Source organism: Ctenopharyngodon idella, chromosome 19 (assembly GCF_019924925.1).
Source record: "Ctenopharyngodon idella isolate HZGC_01 chromosome 19, HZGC01, whole genome shotgun sequence".
Classification (NCBI taxonomy): domain Eukaryota; kingdom Metazoa; phylum Chordata; class Actinopteri; order Cypriniformes; family Xenocyprididae; genus Ctenopharyngodon; species Ctenopharyngodon idella.
In genome coordinates, this window is record NC_067238.1 from 19,534,015 (window position 1) to 19,551,848 (window position 17,834).

General features: G+C 40.4%; 1 protein-coding gene across 2 annotated transcripts in view; it reads right to left on the bottom strand.

Annotated features, from left to right (window-relative positions):
- Positions 1-1,230: 1,230 nt before the first annotated feature.
- LOC127500915 (venom phosphodiesterase 1) overlaps positions 1,231-17,834 on the bottom strand; it is a 36,133-nt gene continuing 19,529 nt past the window's right edge. Inside the window, exons 12-25 of one of the 2 annotated variants that reach the window (XM_051872524.1) lie at positions 16,884-16,992; positions 16,638-16,760; positions 16,057-16,088; positions 13,946-14,073; positions 13,387-13,456; positions 12,753-12,840; positions 7,999-8,171; positions 7,847-7,892; positions 5,670-5,824; positions 5,016-5,139; positions 4,645-4,722; positions 3,031-3,163; positions 2,792-2,948; positions 1,231-1,601 (exon numbers count right to left, since the gene is read on the bottom strand). In XM_051872524.1, the coding sequence (XP_051728484.1) occupies positions 1,428-1,601; positions 2,792-2,948; positions 3,031-3,163; positions 4,645-4,722; positions 5,016-5,139; positions 5,670-5,824; positions 7,847-7,892; positions 7,999-8,171; positions 12,753-12,840; positions 13,387-13,456; positions 13,946-14,073; positions 16,057-16,088; positions 16,638-16,760; positions 16,884-16,992 (1,590 nt within the window). In that variant the 3' untranslated portion in view covers positions 1,231-1,427. The other variant, XM_051872525.1, reaches the window with a different exon arrangement.

The following is a 17,834-nucleotide window of genomic DNA, read 5'->3' on the forward strand; positions in this document are numbered from 1 at the left end:
CGGCCAGCTCTAGGAAGGGTTCTGGTCGTCCCAAACATCTTCCATTTAAGGATTATGGAGGTCACTGTGCTCTTAGGAACCTTAAGTGCAGCAGAAATTTTTTTGTAACCTTGGCCAGATCTGTGCCTTGCCACAATTCTGTCTCTGAGCTCTTCAGGCAGTTCCTTTGACCTCATGATTCTCATTTGCTCTGACATGCACTGTGAGCTGTAAGGTCTTATATAGACAGGTGTGTGGCTTTCCTAATCAAGTCCAATCAGTATAATCAAACACAGCTGGACTCAAATGAAGGTGTAGAACCATCTCAAGGATGATCAGAAGAAATGGACAGCACCTGAGTTAAATATATGAGTGTCACAGCAAAGGGTCTGAATACTTAGGACCATGTGAAATTTCAGTTTTTCTTTTTTAATAAATCTGCAAAAATGTCAACAATTCCGTGTTTTTCTGTCAATATGGGGTGCTGTGTGTACATTAATGAGGAAAAAAAAATGAACTTAAATGATTTTAGCAAATGGCTGCAATATAACAAAGAGTGAAAAATTTAAGGGGGTCTGAATACTTTCCGTACCCACTGTGTGTGTGTGTGTATATATCTATATATATATATATATATATATATATATATATATATATATATATATATATATATTCAGCACACGTCCATTAGGAATAATTGATCATAAACCAGCTAGAAGCAGCAGCAGGAGTCTGAGAGCATCAGCAGGACGGTTCTTCCCGAAAGCATCACAGGACCGCCGGTGCCATCGGCTCCAAGATGTACTTGTCTGACGCCGTGATCGATCCTCATGTCATCATCCTGATGGGAATTAATGTCATCACTCATACACACTGATAATTCCCAGCACCTCTGATCTCATCTAGTAACACAAGCTTGTTTGCTGGAAACCAAAACATAAAATCTTGGAATATATTCAAAAATGCAAAGTTCCAATATTGCATTTTAAATTATATGACACAAAGTCAATGTGAATCTGTCCACAACTGCACTGGAAAAATGACTTCATTAAATGTTTCCAGTTCATTTTTTGAAGTTAACACTGCATGAGACAGTAAGACTTGTTTTCACTGACTGTAGCTGAAACACGACTGATGTTTGTCTGTTTTAAGTACAAAGAAAGTTAAAAACAAGCCAGTGCAGAAAGATAAAACTGAATTGAATTGATTTCAAGGATTTGTAGATATTTTAACTGGAAAACAAGACAGAAATACTCATTAAGCATTTATTGTTATTTTGCAGTGTGTAACGAGACATAATTAAGTAAATCATAAATCAATAAGAGCAACGGGAATGAAATCCTCTTCCTTTACAGCACAGATGCTCCTACTGAGCAATATAATACATTCAATAAATATTTAACTCTAACAATTACATTTAATTAAATACAATAAATCATCGTCTCATCTCAAGCTTTGGGATGGATGGCGGCGGTGGGGCGGGTCTTGAGGCGGAGGAGCTCGGCAATTGGATGCTTGCTGTCCTGGAAAAAGTCCAACCCCGTGATCCACTCCACATCCCTCACACGTGATTGGTGCATCCACAGGAGAGGCTCCACCCACTGCGACTCCGGCTGATCGTCCTGCACACAGACGGAAGTTTACTGGAGCTCTCACAGCTTGAGTTCAAGTGTCACGTCACGTACAGCTTCATTGTGTTTCATTCATTGTTTCTGTTTGTGGGAAGCGCCATTATTGCGATGTCATGCATTCACGTCAGAAACACAATAAAGGAGCAACTGAAATCAAAACAAAGAACAGTGACAAAAGCTCTTTGTTCAGTTGGATGAGCATCATGGGACACACCTGCATCACTGTCACATGATTTATTTGTGTGTACAGTCATATTTATTTGTATAGAGCTTTCACAATACTCACTGTTTCAAAGCAGCTTCACCAAAAAGCATGACTGAGCGTTAATTTAAGTTTTGGTTTTAATTGTATAATTTATTTTATTTAAAATTAATATGCATAAATGAAATGGAAAAGTTGTTAGTTTTGCAACTTAATGTCACTGAAAATTAAATAAAAAATGAATAATTACTGAATAAATAAAAAATATTCACTTTTTTTTTTTTTTTTTTACATAATGAGTAAATAATAAAAAAAATAATAAATATCAATGAGTTGAATAATTTATATCACTTAAATTAATCTGGTAAATAAAACTGATGTTTTTGTTAAATAAATAATATTAATTGAATTGTACAATTTATATAATTTAAATTAATATGCATAAATAAAACAGTGAAGTTGTTAGTTTTGCAGTTTAATGTCACTAACAAATAAAAAGAGAATAATTATTGAATAAATAAAAAAAATTCAAATTTATTTTTTCTTGACGAATAAATAAAAATATCAATGAATTATATAATTTATATTTCAATTAATATGCATAAATAAAATAGCAAAGTTGTTAGTTTTACAGCTTAATGTCACTGATAAATTAAATGAAATAATGAAAAAAGTTTGAATAAAAAATATTTTTGTACTTAATGACTGAATGAATAATTATCGATTGAATTGTATAATTTGCATAATCTATATAATATAATAATTTATATAACTTTACAGCTTAATGGCGATGATAAATTAAAATAAATAATAAAAATGTATTCAAATGTATTTTTTTTGTATTTTGTTAATGAATAAATAAAAAATGGAAAAATATCAAAGAATCACTCATGTGTATCGTTCCACTTCCAGTATGTGAAGATGAGCTTGTGAAACAGGAAGTGAGAGTGTCTGTATGAAGTGTGTGTGAGACACTTACAGCACAGCTCTCCGTGTTTTCATCTCTGTGCGGCAGCAGGAAGGAAACGCTCTGGAGTTCCCCTGAACATTCGCCCACTGCCTGCGTCTCGTTATTGCAGCTCGTCAACACCGCAAAATAATGAGTGGGAAGAGGAACAGACGAACCTGCAACAAACCTGAACACAAGCACTGTGAGAGATGTGAGGAATCAGAGTGTGAGCGATCACATTACAGGAACATGTCACACGTCACACGCACTCTTGGATCTGATCCGGAGAGTCGAAGCGTCCGTCGTAGTTGTAGTCGTACGCCGGGCCGGTTACCACGTTAATGCCGTTATACTGAGATGCATATTTGAGCAGCAGAACCTCCTGGAAATACTGCCAGAGTCCTGCAGAAACATGGCGAGCCATCAGATCTACACACACACACTCAATCTACACACACACTGCAGAAACACACACGATGAGCCATCAGATCCACACACACACACACACTCACTGTACACACACACTGCAGAAACACACACCACGAGCCATCAGATCCACACACACACACTGCAGAAACACACACCACGAGCCATCAGATCCACACACACACACTCACTGTACACACTCTCACTGTACACACACTCACTACACTCACTGTACACACACACACTCACTGTACACACTCACTACACTCACTGTACTCACTGTACACACTCACTACACTCACTGTACACACACACTACACTCACTGTACACACACACTCACTGTACACACACACTCACTGTACACACACTCACTACACTCACTGTACACGCTCACACTGTACACACACTCACCGTACACGCTCACCGTACACGCTCTCACCGTACACACACTCTCACCGTACACACACTCACTGTACACACTCACTGTACACACTCACTGTACACGCACTCACTGTACACGCACTCACTGTACACACTCACTCACCGTACACACTCTCACCGTACACTCACTCACCATACACACTCTCACCGTACACACTCACCGTACACACACTCACCGTACACACACTCACCGTACACACTCACTCACCGTACACACACTCTCACCGTACACACACTCTCACCGTACACACACTCACCGTACACACACTCACCGTACACACACTCACCGTACACACTCACTCACCGTACACACACTCTCACCGTACACACACTCTCACCGTACACTCTCACCGTACACACACTCACCGTACACACACTCACCGTACACACTCACTTACCGTACACACTCTCAACGTACACACACTCACTCACCGTACACACTCACTCACCGTACACACTCTCAACGTACACACACTCTCACCGTACACTCTCACCGTACACACTCACTCACTGTTCATGCTCACTGTACACACTCTCACTGTACACTCACTCACTGTACACACTCTCACTGTACACACTCACTGTACACTCACTGTACACTCACTCACTGTTCATGCTCACTGTACACACTCTCACTGTACACTCACTCACTGTACACTCACTCACTGTACACTCACTCACTGTACACACACTCACTGTACACACACTCACTGTACACACACTCACTGTACACTCACTCACCGTACACTCACTCACTGTTCATGCTCACTGTACACACTCTCACTGTACTCACTCACTGTACACTCACTGTACACTCACTCACTGTACACTCACTGTACACTCACTCACTGTACACGCTCACTGTACACACTCACTCACTGTACACACACTCACTGTACAATCACTCACTACACTCACTGTACACGCTCACTGTACACACTCACTCACTGTACACACACTCACTGTACAATCACTCACTACACTCACTGTACACGCTCACTGTATACACACTCACTCTTGAACTGTGGGAACATCGGCACCACATTTCCAAGTGTCAGAGCGTCGAACTGATCTTCAGACGAGCTGTTCAGATCTGCCAACACACACGCACACACCTTCACTCACATGGAGACATTCATAGACACCAAACCCAAAACTCTACACTGTTACAGTTTTACTTTATTTTCTTTATTTCTTACTAACAAGGACATCCATAAACAGAGGCTTTACTGCAAGATTCAGTCATGACAGTCTAATTAAACATTATGAGCTCAAAACATTTTTAAAAATTAAACATATGCACAGTATGAATCATTCACAGTAATATCAATAACATGTGTAAAGAAAATAGATGGGATGAGATTACATCTCATTACACACACTCACTTGGTGGATACAGGAAGCCGTAGGTGATGTTAGTGTTGTTGTATTGATTACAGGTTGCGCTCTGATTGGCTGGAATCCTGACGTCCGCTCGGAGACAATCTGAGACGACCGGAAAACTTCCAGCCTACAAACACACGCCTTCAGTTGTCATTAGAAACAGACCTGCAGATATTCTGCTGAAAACATGAGTCAGGCTGTGGTGATGTCAGCATGTTGATAGGGTGTTGCTACATGGTTGCTAAGGTGTTCTGTGTTGTTGTGTGATAAACTTTAATACTTAGTAATTACAAGAGGTTTGATACATTACTAGTGTAACCCCTCCTGTTCGAACCACCCACTCTAAGTGGGACTCAAACCCGGGTACGCCGGCAGAGTTGGGTGCTCTAACTAGAAGGCTAAAGACCACAGTCTCTAGTAGCGAGAGCGCCTCTTGATCAGTTTACACACACAGCTCTTACCGGCCTACGTCCATTACACTAGCAGCACTTGTTCTTTATTATTTAAAGCCTCCAAATATATTAGACATTTCAGCTGTAATTATTTCAAAGTTAAATAATTATAATAAATACTAATTAATTATTTTTTAATTTACATTTTTTAAATAATAAAAAAATAAATCATTTTTTCAAATAAAATGTGTGTGTGTGTTCTGACCGTTCCGTCCACAGTGAAGGAGCTCCAGACGGGCGTGTGTGTGTGTGTGCTGTAGGCCGTGATGAAGCCGTGTTGATACAGCACACAGTATTCAGCATCAGGCTGCAGGACCCGCGGACGGCCAAACAACATGTGCCGTCGCTCACTGTCTGCCACTGCATATATAATAATAATTATACACATCTATTATTATTTACAGTTTGTTAACTTCTTTGCTTTCAGTCATTAAACTATAACGTTTTTACATTGTTGGAAAACAGCAGGACATCCTTAAAGGGTCATGAAACCCTAAACCAAATTTTCTGAGATTTTAACAGTTATGTGTGTTGAACATCATAGAAGTCAATGTTACCATCCGTTAGTTTGAAATATAGGAGAAAACTAGTTAGTTTTAAACCTTTTTTGCGCTATTTTCAACTTCCGGGTTTAAATTCGTCTTTGTGTCAACGTCACAGAATGTGACGTTTTCTCGTACTATTGTACGGTGATGACTCATCAGTGTCTCATTATTCAAGAGACTGCGTGTCCTTATCCTATCAGAAGATGCGTTGCTTAATTCATGACAGTACGCGCTTAATTATTCACGAGAGCACGCATTGTTGTCCTCTGACAGGTGCTTCAAACAGTGAGATCGCATACAATAAGCGAGAGATGCATTAATGGATCAAAAACGAGTGTTTGTTTTTGCTTTGTAAGAGTTCCTGCATCGCACAAGTTCTCTTCAGTATCTGTGTCTTTGACACAAACACCATTCATCCACACTGTGAGTGTAACGGCCTTTACGGCTCTTTAACCGATCAAACAGCTTATAAAAACGCAGCAAAATAAGTCTCAAATGTTATCAAAGATGCATCAGCGTGTTCATATACGTATATGCCACAGAGAACAAAATGCAAATGGCTGTGCATTTATTTGTGCATTAACCACGCCCACTTCTGTAGCATTTTTCAAAACTGTGGTGAGAACTAACTGCTGCTGAAACAGGGGGTTTCATGACCCTTTAATGGTTTATTTCACCCAAAAATGAAAACTTAAACTAAAAGAAGATTGAAGAATGTTAGTATTTTTTCCTACTATGGCAGTCAATGGCTACCGTCAACTGTCCAACATTATTCAAAATATCTTCTTTTAGTTCGACAGAAGAAAGAAACTCATACAGGTTTAGAACAACATGAGGGTGCGTTAAAGCCCTCCCACTGTACACACAATGAGAGGGCTCAGGGCTTGGTATTTGGCCCGAACCCAGAGCACTCCACCCGTACTCCTGGCTGTGATAGGAACAAGCCAAGAATGAAGGGATGCTGAAAACTGTTGAGGAATGTAGGTGACTCAACTGTGTGTGTGAATAAGCTTCCTCTCATGCTGATAGATGATAAGCATGCTCATCCTGAACTTTGTTAATGAAACATCATATAATTCTCATTACAAATCCAGTAAGAAGGTTCATTTTCATAAGCATGTCATCATCAGTTTATACTCCCTGAATACAAGCATCCGAACCAAAGGCACACGTGGTCAGCTGTGCTTGAGCCGGCAACAGACAATAAACATTGCCGGAGACTTTCTGCTGAACTTTATTAGCTTTGCATAATGGTGACTTTACCTCGCGGTGTTGATAAGTTCTGCCCACTCCATCCTACTCAGGCACTTCCTTAATTTCACTAAATTTCCCCTTTCAGCAGGTAAAACACCAAGAAACAGCCGGGTCATGGGTTTGATTCCCAGGGAACTGAAAAGATGCAGCTCAAATTGATTTGGATAAAAGCATCTGCAAAGAAGCCGGTCCAACGGCCTCAAAACAACACAGTTTAGAATGAACATCATTTTTTTTTGACTTTGACTAGATTTTTTACTGCATTCAAGCCAAACATCTGATAAGTTCATGCATTCCCTGGAAATCAAACCCATGACCTTGAGCACTATGATCTAATATTCACTGTAAACTACAGGAATGACTATAATAACAGTCAGCAGTTCACTGTAATATGAGATGTTACTCCACATAAGTCGATATTACAAACACTGTGTTTTCACTGTATTTTCTGCTGAGTTCAGCTCATGCTGTGCAGCAAAAATAGGAGAAACTATTTCTGTACTTCTGCTTCATGGCGCCACACTGTGCGTGTAAATGAATGAATTGAGAAAGACAAGATTTATCCAGTGTAAAATAAACTCACCTTCAGCATCAGTGAGATTCAAGCGTGAGTTGATGTCACTTCCACTCTGAAACAAAGACTGTCTGTGTCATCACTGTTAAAACTAAAATACTAATGCAACTAATGTTAACAAATGAAATGTCTATGTAGTTTTATATATAGTGTGTGTGTACCAGTGCAGTGCAGCTGCAGCCCAGTGTGTCTGTGGGCTCCAGGCCGGTGATCGGGCACTGCCGCGGGCCGCTCTGCTCTGTCGGGTGACTGGGATTGTGGACAGGCGTCCGCAGCAGGTGGTTCATGCTGCCGTGAGTCCCGTTGTTATGGAACGGAGTGATTTCCAGCACATCTGACAGCAGAGAGGAACAGATTGAGAGTGTGACATTTGATGGCTTAGATGATTTGTGTTGGACTATATTAATGTGAAGCACTTCTGGTCAAGTTACGCATCAGGACATAATAAAAAAATTATGTGGTTCTTAAAATTAGGTAAATGCAACCTCAGATGAACAACAACACATGACATATTATCATTATTTATTGAAAGGGGACCTATTTTGCTCCTTTTCACACCCCTATTTGGGTGTGAGCAAAAACACGCCGTTTTTGTGTGTGTCCCTTTAAATGCAAATAAGCTGCTGCTCCCGGCCCCCTTTCCAGAAGAGGGCGGAGCTTTAACGGCTCGCGCTTCGGTCGCTCAACAACAACAAAGCTGGAGAATCTCACGCAGCCAAAATGAGGATTGTCAGTAACGGTGTTCAGCCTTACATTGTTCAAACCGGAGTCGACACTGATGGAGAGACTCAGGAAGAAGTTACAACTTTTAGAATGAAACTGGACGTTTCTGAATGGTTAGTGGATAAATTTATGTAGTTGCTGTGGAGTTGATTCAACTCATCCACTAGCATGTGCCGTCATGTTAATCTTTTGTGCAAATCCAGTGTTGAATTGACCCTCGTTTGTGAAGCAGTCCGGCGTAAAATGACGGCATGTCAACAACACTCTACTACAACAACTCTTCCTCTTCTCTAAAGCAGCCCAACATGGCCCCGCCCCCTTTGTTGTGTGTTCTCGGGGGCGGGGTTTATGTAAATTTTACCATTTACCAACCCAGGAAGAAGCTCGTTGTAGTCCCTACCAGCCGTTTGTTATAGTCCTTAAAAAGCAATTTCTGTAAAGGAAAATATCTCCCCTTGCATTGAACTTTGAGCGTCGTAACTTTGTAGATGTTGTTTATGCCCAAACAGCAACTTTACACACTAACTAAAGTTAAAAAATAATAATCAAGGACCCCTTGAACAAAAATAAAGCCAAATGGAGAAGCCACGTGAGACAAACAAAGTACACCCTTACTGTTTCCATAGGAATGAAAAGGGTCAGTGTCAGTCAGACACTGCTAATCAAATGCATTTTATTAATTGATCATTATCAAGTGTGATGAACTCTATAAAAGCAGAAGTTCTGGTGGTTTGAGTGTCTGGAGCCTTCAGGTGTGTGTTAACACAATGCCAAAAAAGAAAGACATCAGCAATAATCATAGAAAAGCAATTGTCGCTGCCATCAATCTGAGAAAGGTTATACGGCCATTTCCAAACAATTTGAATTTGATAATTCTACAGTGAAGAAGATTATTTACAAGTGGAAGACATTCAAAACAGACACCAATCTTCCCAGGAGTGGACGTCCCAGCAAATTCACCCCAAGATCAGACTATGTAATGCTCAGAGACATCGCAAAACACCCAAGAACAACACCTCAGACTCTACAGGCCTCAGTTAACATGCTAAATGTTAAAGTTCATGACAGTACAATCAGAAAAAGACTGATCAAGTATGGCATGTTTGTAAGGGTTGGCAGGAGAACTTCTTCTCTCTTTAAATAACATGGCAGTTGCATCTGAACAAACTACAAGACTTCTCAAACAAAGACCTTTGGACAGACGAGACCAAAGTGGAGATGTTTGTCCATAATGCACAGAAAACCAAAAGAGCATATCAGCACAAACACCTCATCCCAACTGTCCATCACGCTGGTGGAGGGCTGATGATTTGGACTTGTTTTGCAGCCACAGGAACTGCGGGCACCTTCAGTCACTAAGTCGACCATGAACCTCTCTGTATACCAAAGTATTCTAGAGTCAAATGTGAGACCATCCGTCCGAGAGCTCAAGCTTGGCCAAAATTGGGTCATTCAACAGGACGATGATCACAAGAACACCAGCAAATCTACAGCAGAATGTCTGAAAAAGAAAAAAATCAAGGTGTTTCAATGGCCCAGTCAAAATCCAGACCTCATCCAGATTGAAATGTTGTGGCGGGACCTTCAGAGAGCTGTGCATAAACAATTACTCACAAACCTCAATGAACTGAAGCAACGCTGTAAAGAAGAGCGGGCCAAAAATCACACAGAATGATGTGAGAGACTGATAAAGTCATATAGGAAGTGATTACTTCAAGTTATTGCTGCTAAAAGTGGCTCAACAAGTAACTGAATCATAGTTACTTTGTCACACATGGCTTCTCCATTTTGACTTTATTTCTGCTAAATAATGACAGTGTAATATGTCATGTGTTGTTGTTCATCTGAGGTTGCTAAAGACCAGATGATTCTTTATTATGTCCAAAAGAGTTCATTTACAAATTCACACTTACAAATAATCAGATAGCTAATAGTATGCATATCAGATAGTAGTAGTATGCGTATTTGGCGTGCTGTCCGAGGAGAGGGCTCCAAGCTTGGTATTTGGCCCGAACCCAGAGTACTCCCCCCAAAAAGTTGCAACTAACGTGGGACAGCAGCCGGAAATGATGTTGATAACCCCCAAAAACTTGCAGAGTGCGAAGCTGAAAGTGTGCTAATCGTAGGGAGGGGTTAGTCACTGGATCGGGAGGGCTTCTTGCGTTGTGAGCGTTTGATCATGGTATCAGAAAGGTGAATCTCGCTGGTAGTCGGCTGTGGAAAGTTGCACATAGGTGAGTTCCTGCGGGAGCTGAGGCGTGAAGCAGCACCACTGCTGCAGCGGAGAAATTTTTCCAGAGAAAACAGAGCTCCTGTGGGAGCGTGATGATGATGATTGAGATAATGATACGATGACGATGAAGAAAATGGTGACCGATGATGATCATGATAATTAAGGTTGGGTATCATTTAAATTTTAGTGATTACGATTCTTAAGCTCCTGTGGGAGCATGAAGGAACATCACTGCTGTGGCAGTGTAAATTTCCAGAAAAACTGAGCTTCTGCGGGAGCATAAAGGAGCATCACTGCTGCGGCAGCGGAGAATTTTCCCAAAGAAACTGAGCTCCTATGGGAGCATGAAGGATCTTCTAGTGCGGCCTTGCAGGATTATATACATCATGAAGTTTAAGTGGCTGAGCAAAGATAGTAGTTCACGTTTATAGGAAAGTTTAGACTGTCTAGGAAAGTGGACGAGACCAGAATTCCTACCGATTTTTCCTTGTGCAGTAAGCCCTGGAAATGAACTATATCCAAGTTAATGCCCAGAATTCAATGGATGTGGCTGGACCCATGGTTTTAACCTAGGCAACTGGAATCCATGCGAGCTGATAGATCGATTATTAAACATTTTGTAATATTCTTATTTATTTATTTTTTATAAGTTTCCTGAAAGTGATTACACTTACATGATGAGAAGCCTAAAACGTGCTATAACACACGCATGTTCACCTATGACACTTCAGTTTGATACTGTAATCATTGTTTGATGTTGGATGATCATCAAACAGCAAAGTACAGTCTGATTTATATGATAGTTTGTTCCGTTATCTGTTGCTGGTTTGCGTGGCACACACACATTTAATTAAGTTCAAAGAGACTTGCTTATGGTAAAAGACAAAGAGCTTTGCATAATAAAAATGTGCGCCTTGAATTTATTCAATAGTGGTCAACTCTCGCTAAAGGATCACTAAACAATTACTCAAATCAAAATACCATACTTTCCAAACTGTGTAAGAACCCTCAACATAGATTTATTTCCATTATCTGTCTATGGGTCTTTACATTACTTGCCGATTTCTTATCGTCCTGAAAAAGATACAGATGAAGTGGAACGGTATTATAATTATTTGAAAGCTTTTAGTGAGAACGAACGCTTGTATGAATTGTCCTACCAGTCTGTGCAGCGTCTCTTTACCAAAGATGAAACTGTGGGTTTAAATGACTTAAAACAGAAAAACATATGTGGTATATCATTTTCAGTTTCTAATCAATTTGTTGATAAATCACAGGACATTGCTGATTCTGTGTGCGACCTGACTGCACGTAAAGTGCGAGGTACAGCGCGCTTGTTAGAACAGCAAATAATTAGTACAGAAACAATTTAAATGCGAGCTTGGTGCTCGACAAGCCTTACTGTCCATTTCTCTTTGGCAGGAATGATTTAATGGGCCGAAGAAGAGAAAGACGGGGAAGGAGATCGTGGTTATTTTGCCCGTGGTGGCGAGGGTAGGCCTCGTCGTGCTGGGACCCATTTGTTTGGGTTGACGCTCGCGAGATAGCGCCGAGGGATCGGCGGCAGTGCTAGGCGGAGGATAATCGCTCCTAGGCCAGAGGATTGTGGCAAAGATTTCTCGAGGATGAAATATTCTTCATCGGCCAGGATGAGCTCGATTTCGGACATTTTGGGAACGTAGGGCGTGGCCAAATGCTGAAAACGGTCAAAAAAAAAAAACATAGGTGAGTCGACTGCCTTTATATATAGGTCTCCACTCATGCTGATTGGGTAGACATGTTGATTGCTGATTGATGACTGCTGGTTGGAGTGATGTGATGATTAGGTAGATCATTTGAATGTGTTCCTCCCGAACTTTGTTAATAAAATATCATAAAGAGTTTCCTTTCTTTTTCACATGACTGTAAATGTGCTCTATAAATAAAGACAGACTTGACGTGTTTTGTGGGGTTTTGTACCACACATGAGGTTGTACAGCTCAATGTTGGAAAACGGCTCCACTTCCGTCTGAAACAGGAATTTAGGTCCAAAACTGAGAAAAGCGGCCTGAGAAAGACAGAGAAATGAACAACATAATGCTGGAATATACAACATGACTCTTAACATTTACATTCATGCATTGGACAGACGCTTTTATCCAAAGTGACTCAAATCACATTCAAGATATACATTCATTGTTTCAACTCATGCATTCCCTGGGAATCGAACCTATGATCTAGTGCTGCTTGTGCCATGATCTACAGATTTTAAAATGCTTTAAAATGAATTTAAAACACTAGGCTTCATAAACTTGCTGACAAAACTGAGTAAAACTGGTCAAAGATTAACACATTAGCAGACTTTCACAACAGACTCAAGCAGAAACATGACAACTGAAAAAAATATGCGTGTAAAATATATCACAATTATGCAAATCACAGTTTCTGTGAAAATGACAACTCAAATCTGCTGACTGAGCCTGACATACAGGCAAATAGAGCTGACTCATTCATAAATCTGTCCAAAAGTGCATTTAGACTTATTCACTCTCTCTCTATCTCTCTCACACACACACACACACACACACACACACACACACGCATACACACACACCTGCATGCTGTAGATGTCATTATCATATCCATGATTTCCTCCGGAGCAGAATGTGAGAGACCCTGGGTACCTGCAGCAACAGTCAGAATGTGTGCTAGTGAACAAACACTACTGCTCAAAAGTTTGGAATAATAATGATATTTTAATGTCTTTGAAAGAGTCTCTTCTGCTCACCAAGGCTGCATTTATTTGTTAAAAAAATACAGTAAAAACAGTGAAATATTATTACAATGTAAAACAGCTGTTTTCTATGTGAATATATAGTAAAGTGTAATTTATTCCTGTGATCAAAGCTGAATTTTCAGCATCATTACTCCAGTCTTCAGTGTCACATGATCCTTCAGAAATCATTCTAATATGATGACTTTGCTGCTCAAGAAACATTTATGATTATTATCAATGTTGAAAACAGTTGTGCTGCTTCATATTTTTGTGGAAACTGTGATACATTTTATTTTTCAGTTTTTTTTTAAAGAACCGCATTTATTTGAAATAGTGTCTTTTGTAACATTATCGATATCATTGCTGTCACTTTTGATCAATTTAATTTAATTTGTACCTCTCAAAGAGCCAGCGCGGGTTCACCAGGACGCTCACGTCTTCGATGCGTCTGTTGTTGGCGTAATGGAAGCGTTTGGGCAGCTGATGCTTCAGGTACGGCTTGATCTGCTGCTGAGGCTGTTTACACTGGAACACAATAACAGCAACACACTCACTGCACAGCATCAACACACACTCACTGCAGCATCAACACACACTCACTGCAGCATCAACACACACTCACTGCACAGCATCAACACACACTCACTGCAGCATCAACACACACTCACTGCACAGCATTAACACACTCACTGCAGCATCAACACACACTCACTGCACAGCATTAACACACTCACTGCAGCATCAACACACACTCACTGCACAGCATTAACACACTCACTGCACAGCATCAACACACTCACTGCACAGCATCAACACACTCACTGCACAGCATCAACACACACTCACTGCACAGCATCAACACACACTCACTGCACAGCATCAACACACACTCACTGCACAGCATCAACACACACTCACTGCACAGCATTAACACACACTCACTGCAGCATCAACACACACTCACTGCACAGCATCAACACACACTCACTGCAGCATCAACACACACTCACTGCAGCATCAACACACTCACTGAAGCATCAACACACACTCACTGCACAGCATCAACACACTCACCGCACAGCATCAACACACACTCACTGCAGCATCAACACACACACACACACACACACACACACACTGCACAGCATCAACACACACTCTCTGCACAGCATCAACAAACACTCACTGCACAGCATTAACACACACTCACTGCACAGCATTAACACACACTCACTGCAGCATCAACACACACTCACTGCACAGCATCAACACACACTCACTGCACAGCATCAACACACACTCACTGCACAGCATTAACACACACTCACTGCAGCATCAACACACACTCACTGCAGCATCAACACACACTCACTGCACAGCATCAACACACACTCACTGCAGCATCAACACACACTCACTGCACAGCATTAACACACACTCACTGCACAGCATTAACACACTCACTGAAGCATCAACACACACTCACTGCACAGCATCAACACACACTCACTGCAGCATCAACACACACTCACTGCAGCATCAACACACACTCACTGCAGCATCAACACACACTCACTGCAGCATCAACACACTCACTGAAGCATCAACACACACTCACTGCACAGCATCAACACACTCACCGCACAGCATCAACACACACTCACTGCAGCATCAACACACACACACACACACTGCACAGCATCAACACACACTCACTGCACAGCAACACACACACACACACACACACACACACACACACACACACACACACACACACTCTCACTCACTCACTCACTCACTCACTGCACAGCATCAACACACTCACTGCACAGCATCAACACACACTCATTGCACAGCATCAACACACACTCACAAACCAGTCTGCAGATTCAGCACGCTACAAAACACAGAGAATAAACACTCCAGATGTCTGACTGTTTTATCATCACACACATGCTGAAACATGTTCATTCTCCTGCTGTGTTCAGGATTGTACAGCATGTAATTTTAATATCCTCTAGATTCACTAAAATCTTCCGAAGAAAAAATCTTTCTTAACCTTTAAGAAAGTTCTTGAGATCAATGGTCATAAGAAAATTCTTGTTTTGAAATATTTTCTTTAACATTTTTTATTAAGATATTAATAATAAAATGACAGGCTCTAGCTTTGTGGATTTAAGACCACTTAAGGTTTTATAGTAATTCTAATTCTTAAGTTTTATCTTTTAAGTGTTTTTGTGAATACAAAATATTTTATGCTAGAAAATAATAAATGTGGGTTAATTACTGTAAAGCTGTTTTGAAACAATCTCTATTGTATAAAGCACAATATAATCTTGACTTAAACTAAATTTAAAATTATTAAAAATACAAAATAGCTATTTATGTCTGAGATGATAAATGGGTGAATTAAATATGCCGCATGACGAGATCTGTGAGTCTGAATCTGAATACTTAAACAACAGCAGGGAGTATGTAGTTAATACTGTAGTATGCAGTGACACTCACCGACATGTTTGCCACGAGCGCAGCCGCGTCCACTGTCGAACACACACACACACACACACACACACGGTTATTCACATACACGTCACTCACAAAGATTATTGGAGAAAAATTGTACAAGAAAATTAATTTCAGTCATCAAAATGTCATGTTTAATTGAATTAGTTACTTGATATTACTTTGTAAGTAATTGTGAAATTTACTAGCAATTTTTATTAGTTGTGATGTGCTATTCTTCTATATTTACTTCTATAGAATTTTTTTTTAACCGATATCTTTATTGCTATAGTATTCGTCTTGGTGTGAACAGGCCTTAAATTCATATACAAACTTGACTTAAAGTGCAAAATACACTGTAAAAAAAAAAAGATTTTCTTGTAGTTGTAAATAAAACAAAAATTATTATAGTACATTTTACAAGAAAATACTAAATACTTTCTACATAAAAGTTTCACTTTTAATTCAATATGTCTTGCCATTCCTTTATAATTAATTGTGAAATTTACTAGCAATTTCTGAGTGAAAATTGTTTCTATATCAAATTTTTTTCAGTGTAGGTCTGTTCTGAACTGCGTTTCACTTACAAGTGTATGTTTTGTCTTTTGCTCTGATTCGTCCAAACGGACCCTCATTGACATACAGATGATCAACATCACCCACAAAATCCTGAAGAGCCTCTTTACGCTCACAGCTGGTCTCCTCCATCCCTGCTCACACACACAGACACACACACACACACACACACACACACACACACACACACCACATTTGCACATGGAGTGTTTCTTCATGGCTAAACGTGTGTGTGTGTGTGTGTGTGTGTGTGTTACCATGATCTGCGACGATGATGATGTTGACACACTGATGAAGGTTGAGCTGCTTGAGGCCGTTCATCAGCTGACCGATGACTCTGTCCACACCCTGCAGAGCCATGATTAGCTACACACACGCACACACACACACACACACACACACACACACACACACACACACACACGTCAGCATATGTATTAATGCAGAATGTTTTTTTCCATCACAAATCAGCATTTTAAAGCCATTTTTGAAATCAGATCAACACCATCTGTTGCTTCTGACCTTCATATGTCAGACAGGAAGTGATGTGAGAGGAACATCATCAGCTGTATCCAAACTACTACCATAAACACAGTGTGTGTGTGTGTAACTACTAAACACTTGTATTATGTTAAAATTCTGGGCACGATCATTGATGATCATTTAATTTTGCATCATTGACCCAATTCAATACATTTCACCAAAAATCACACTATGGAAAAATCAGGTAAAAACAGTAAACTTGTAACATTAAACCTTTTCACAAAATAACAAAAATAAACATGAAAACACATAATTTTTAAAATCGTATTTAACAACTATTACACACATCTCACAACAGCTCAATGTTGTATCTTTTCTACAGTTTCAATGTGTGTGAATGTGTGTGTGTGCGTGAGAGTGAGTGTGTGTGTTGAGAAAGTGAGTGTGTGTGTGACTTGTCTACCCAAGCATTAGAAGACTGGATCTGGCAGACTGCGTGAAAGTCACCACCAGATCCAGCAATGCACTGTGGAGTGCTACAAAGAGGTCAGCAGACACGTAGCAATGCTTATGGTTATCCACTGCACCCTGTTCCTCCCCCAGTTGTCTTGACTCCTGACTTGCCACTGGACCCGGGCGGCCCTGTGGCGATGGGTGAGAGTCAAAGCGGCAGGTGTGGATGTGCTGGGAGCTGTAGTCGCAAACCTGTACACAGGTGGCTCAGG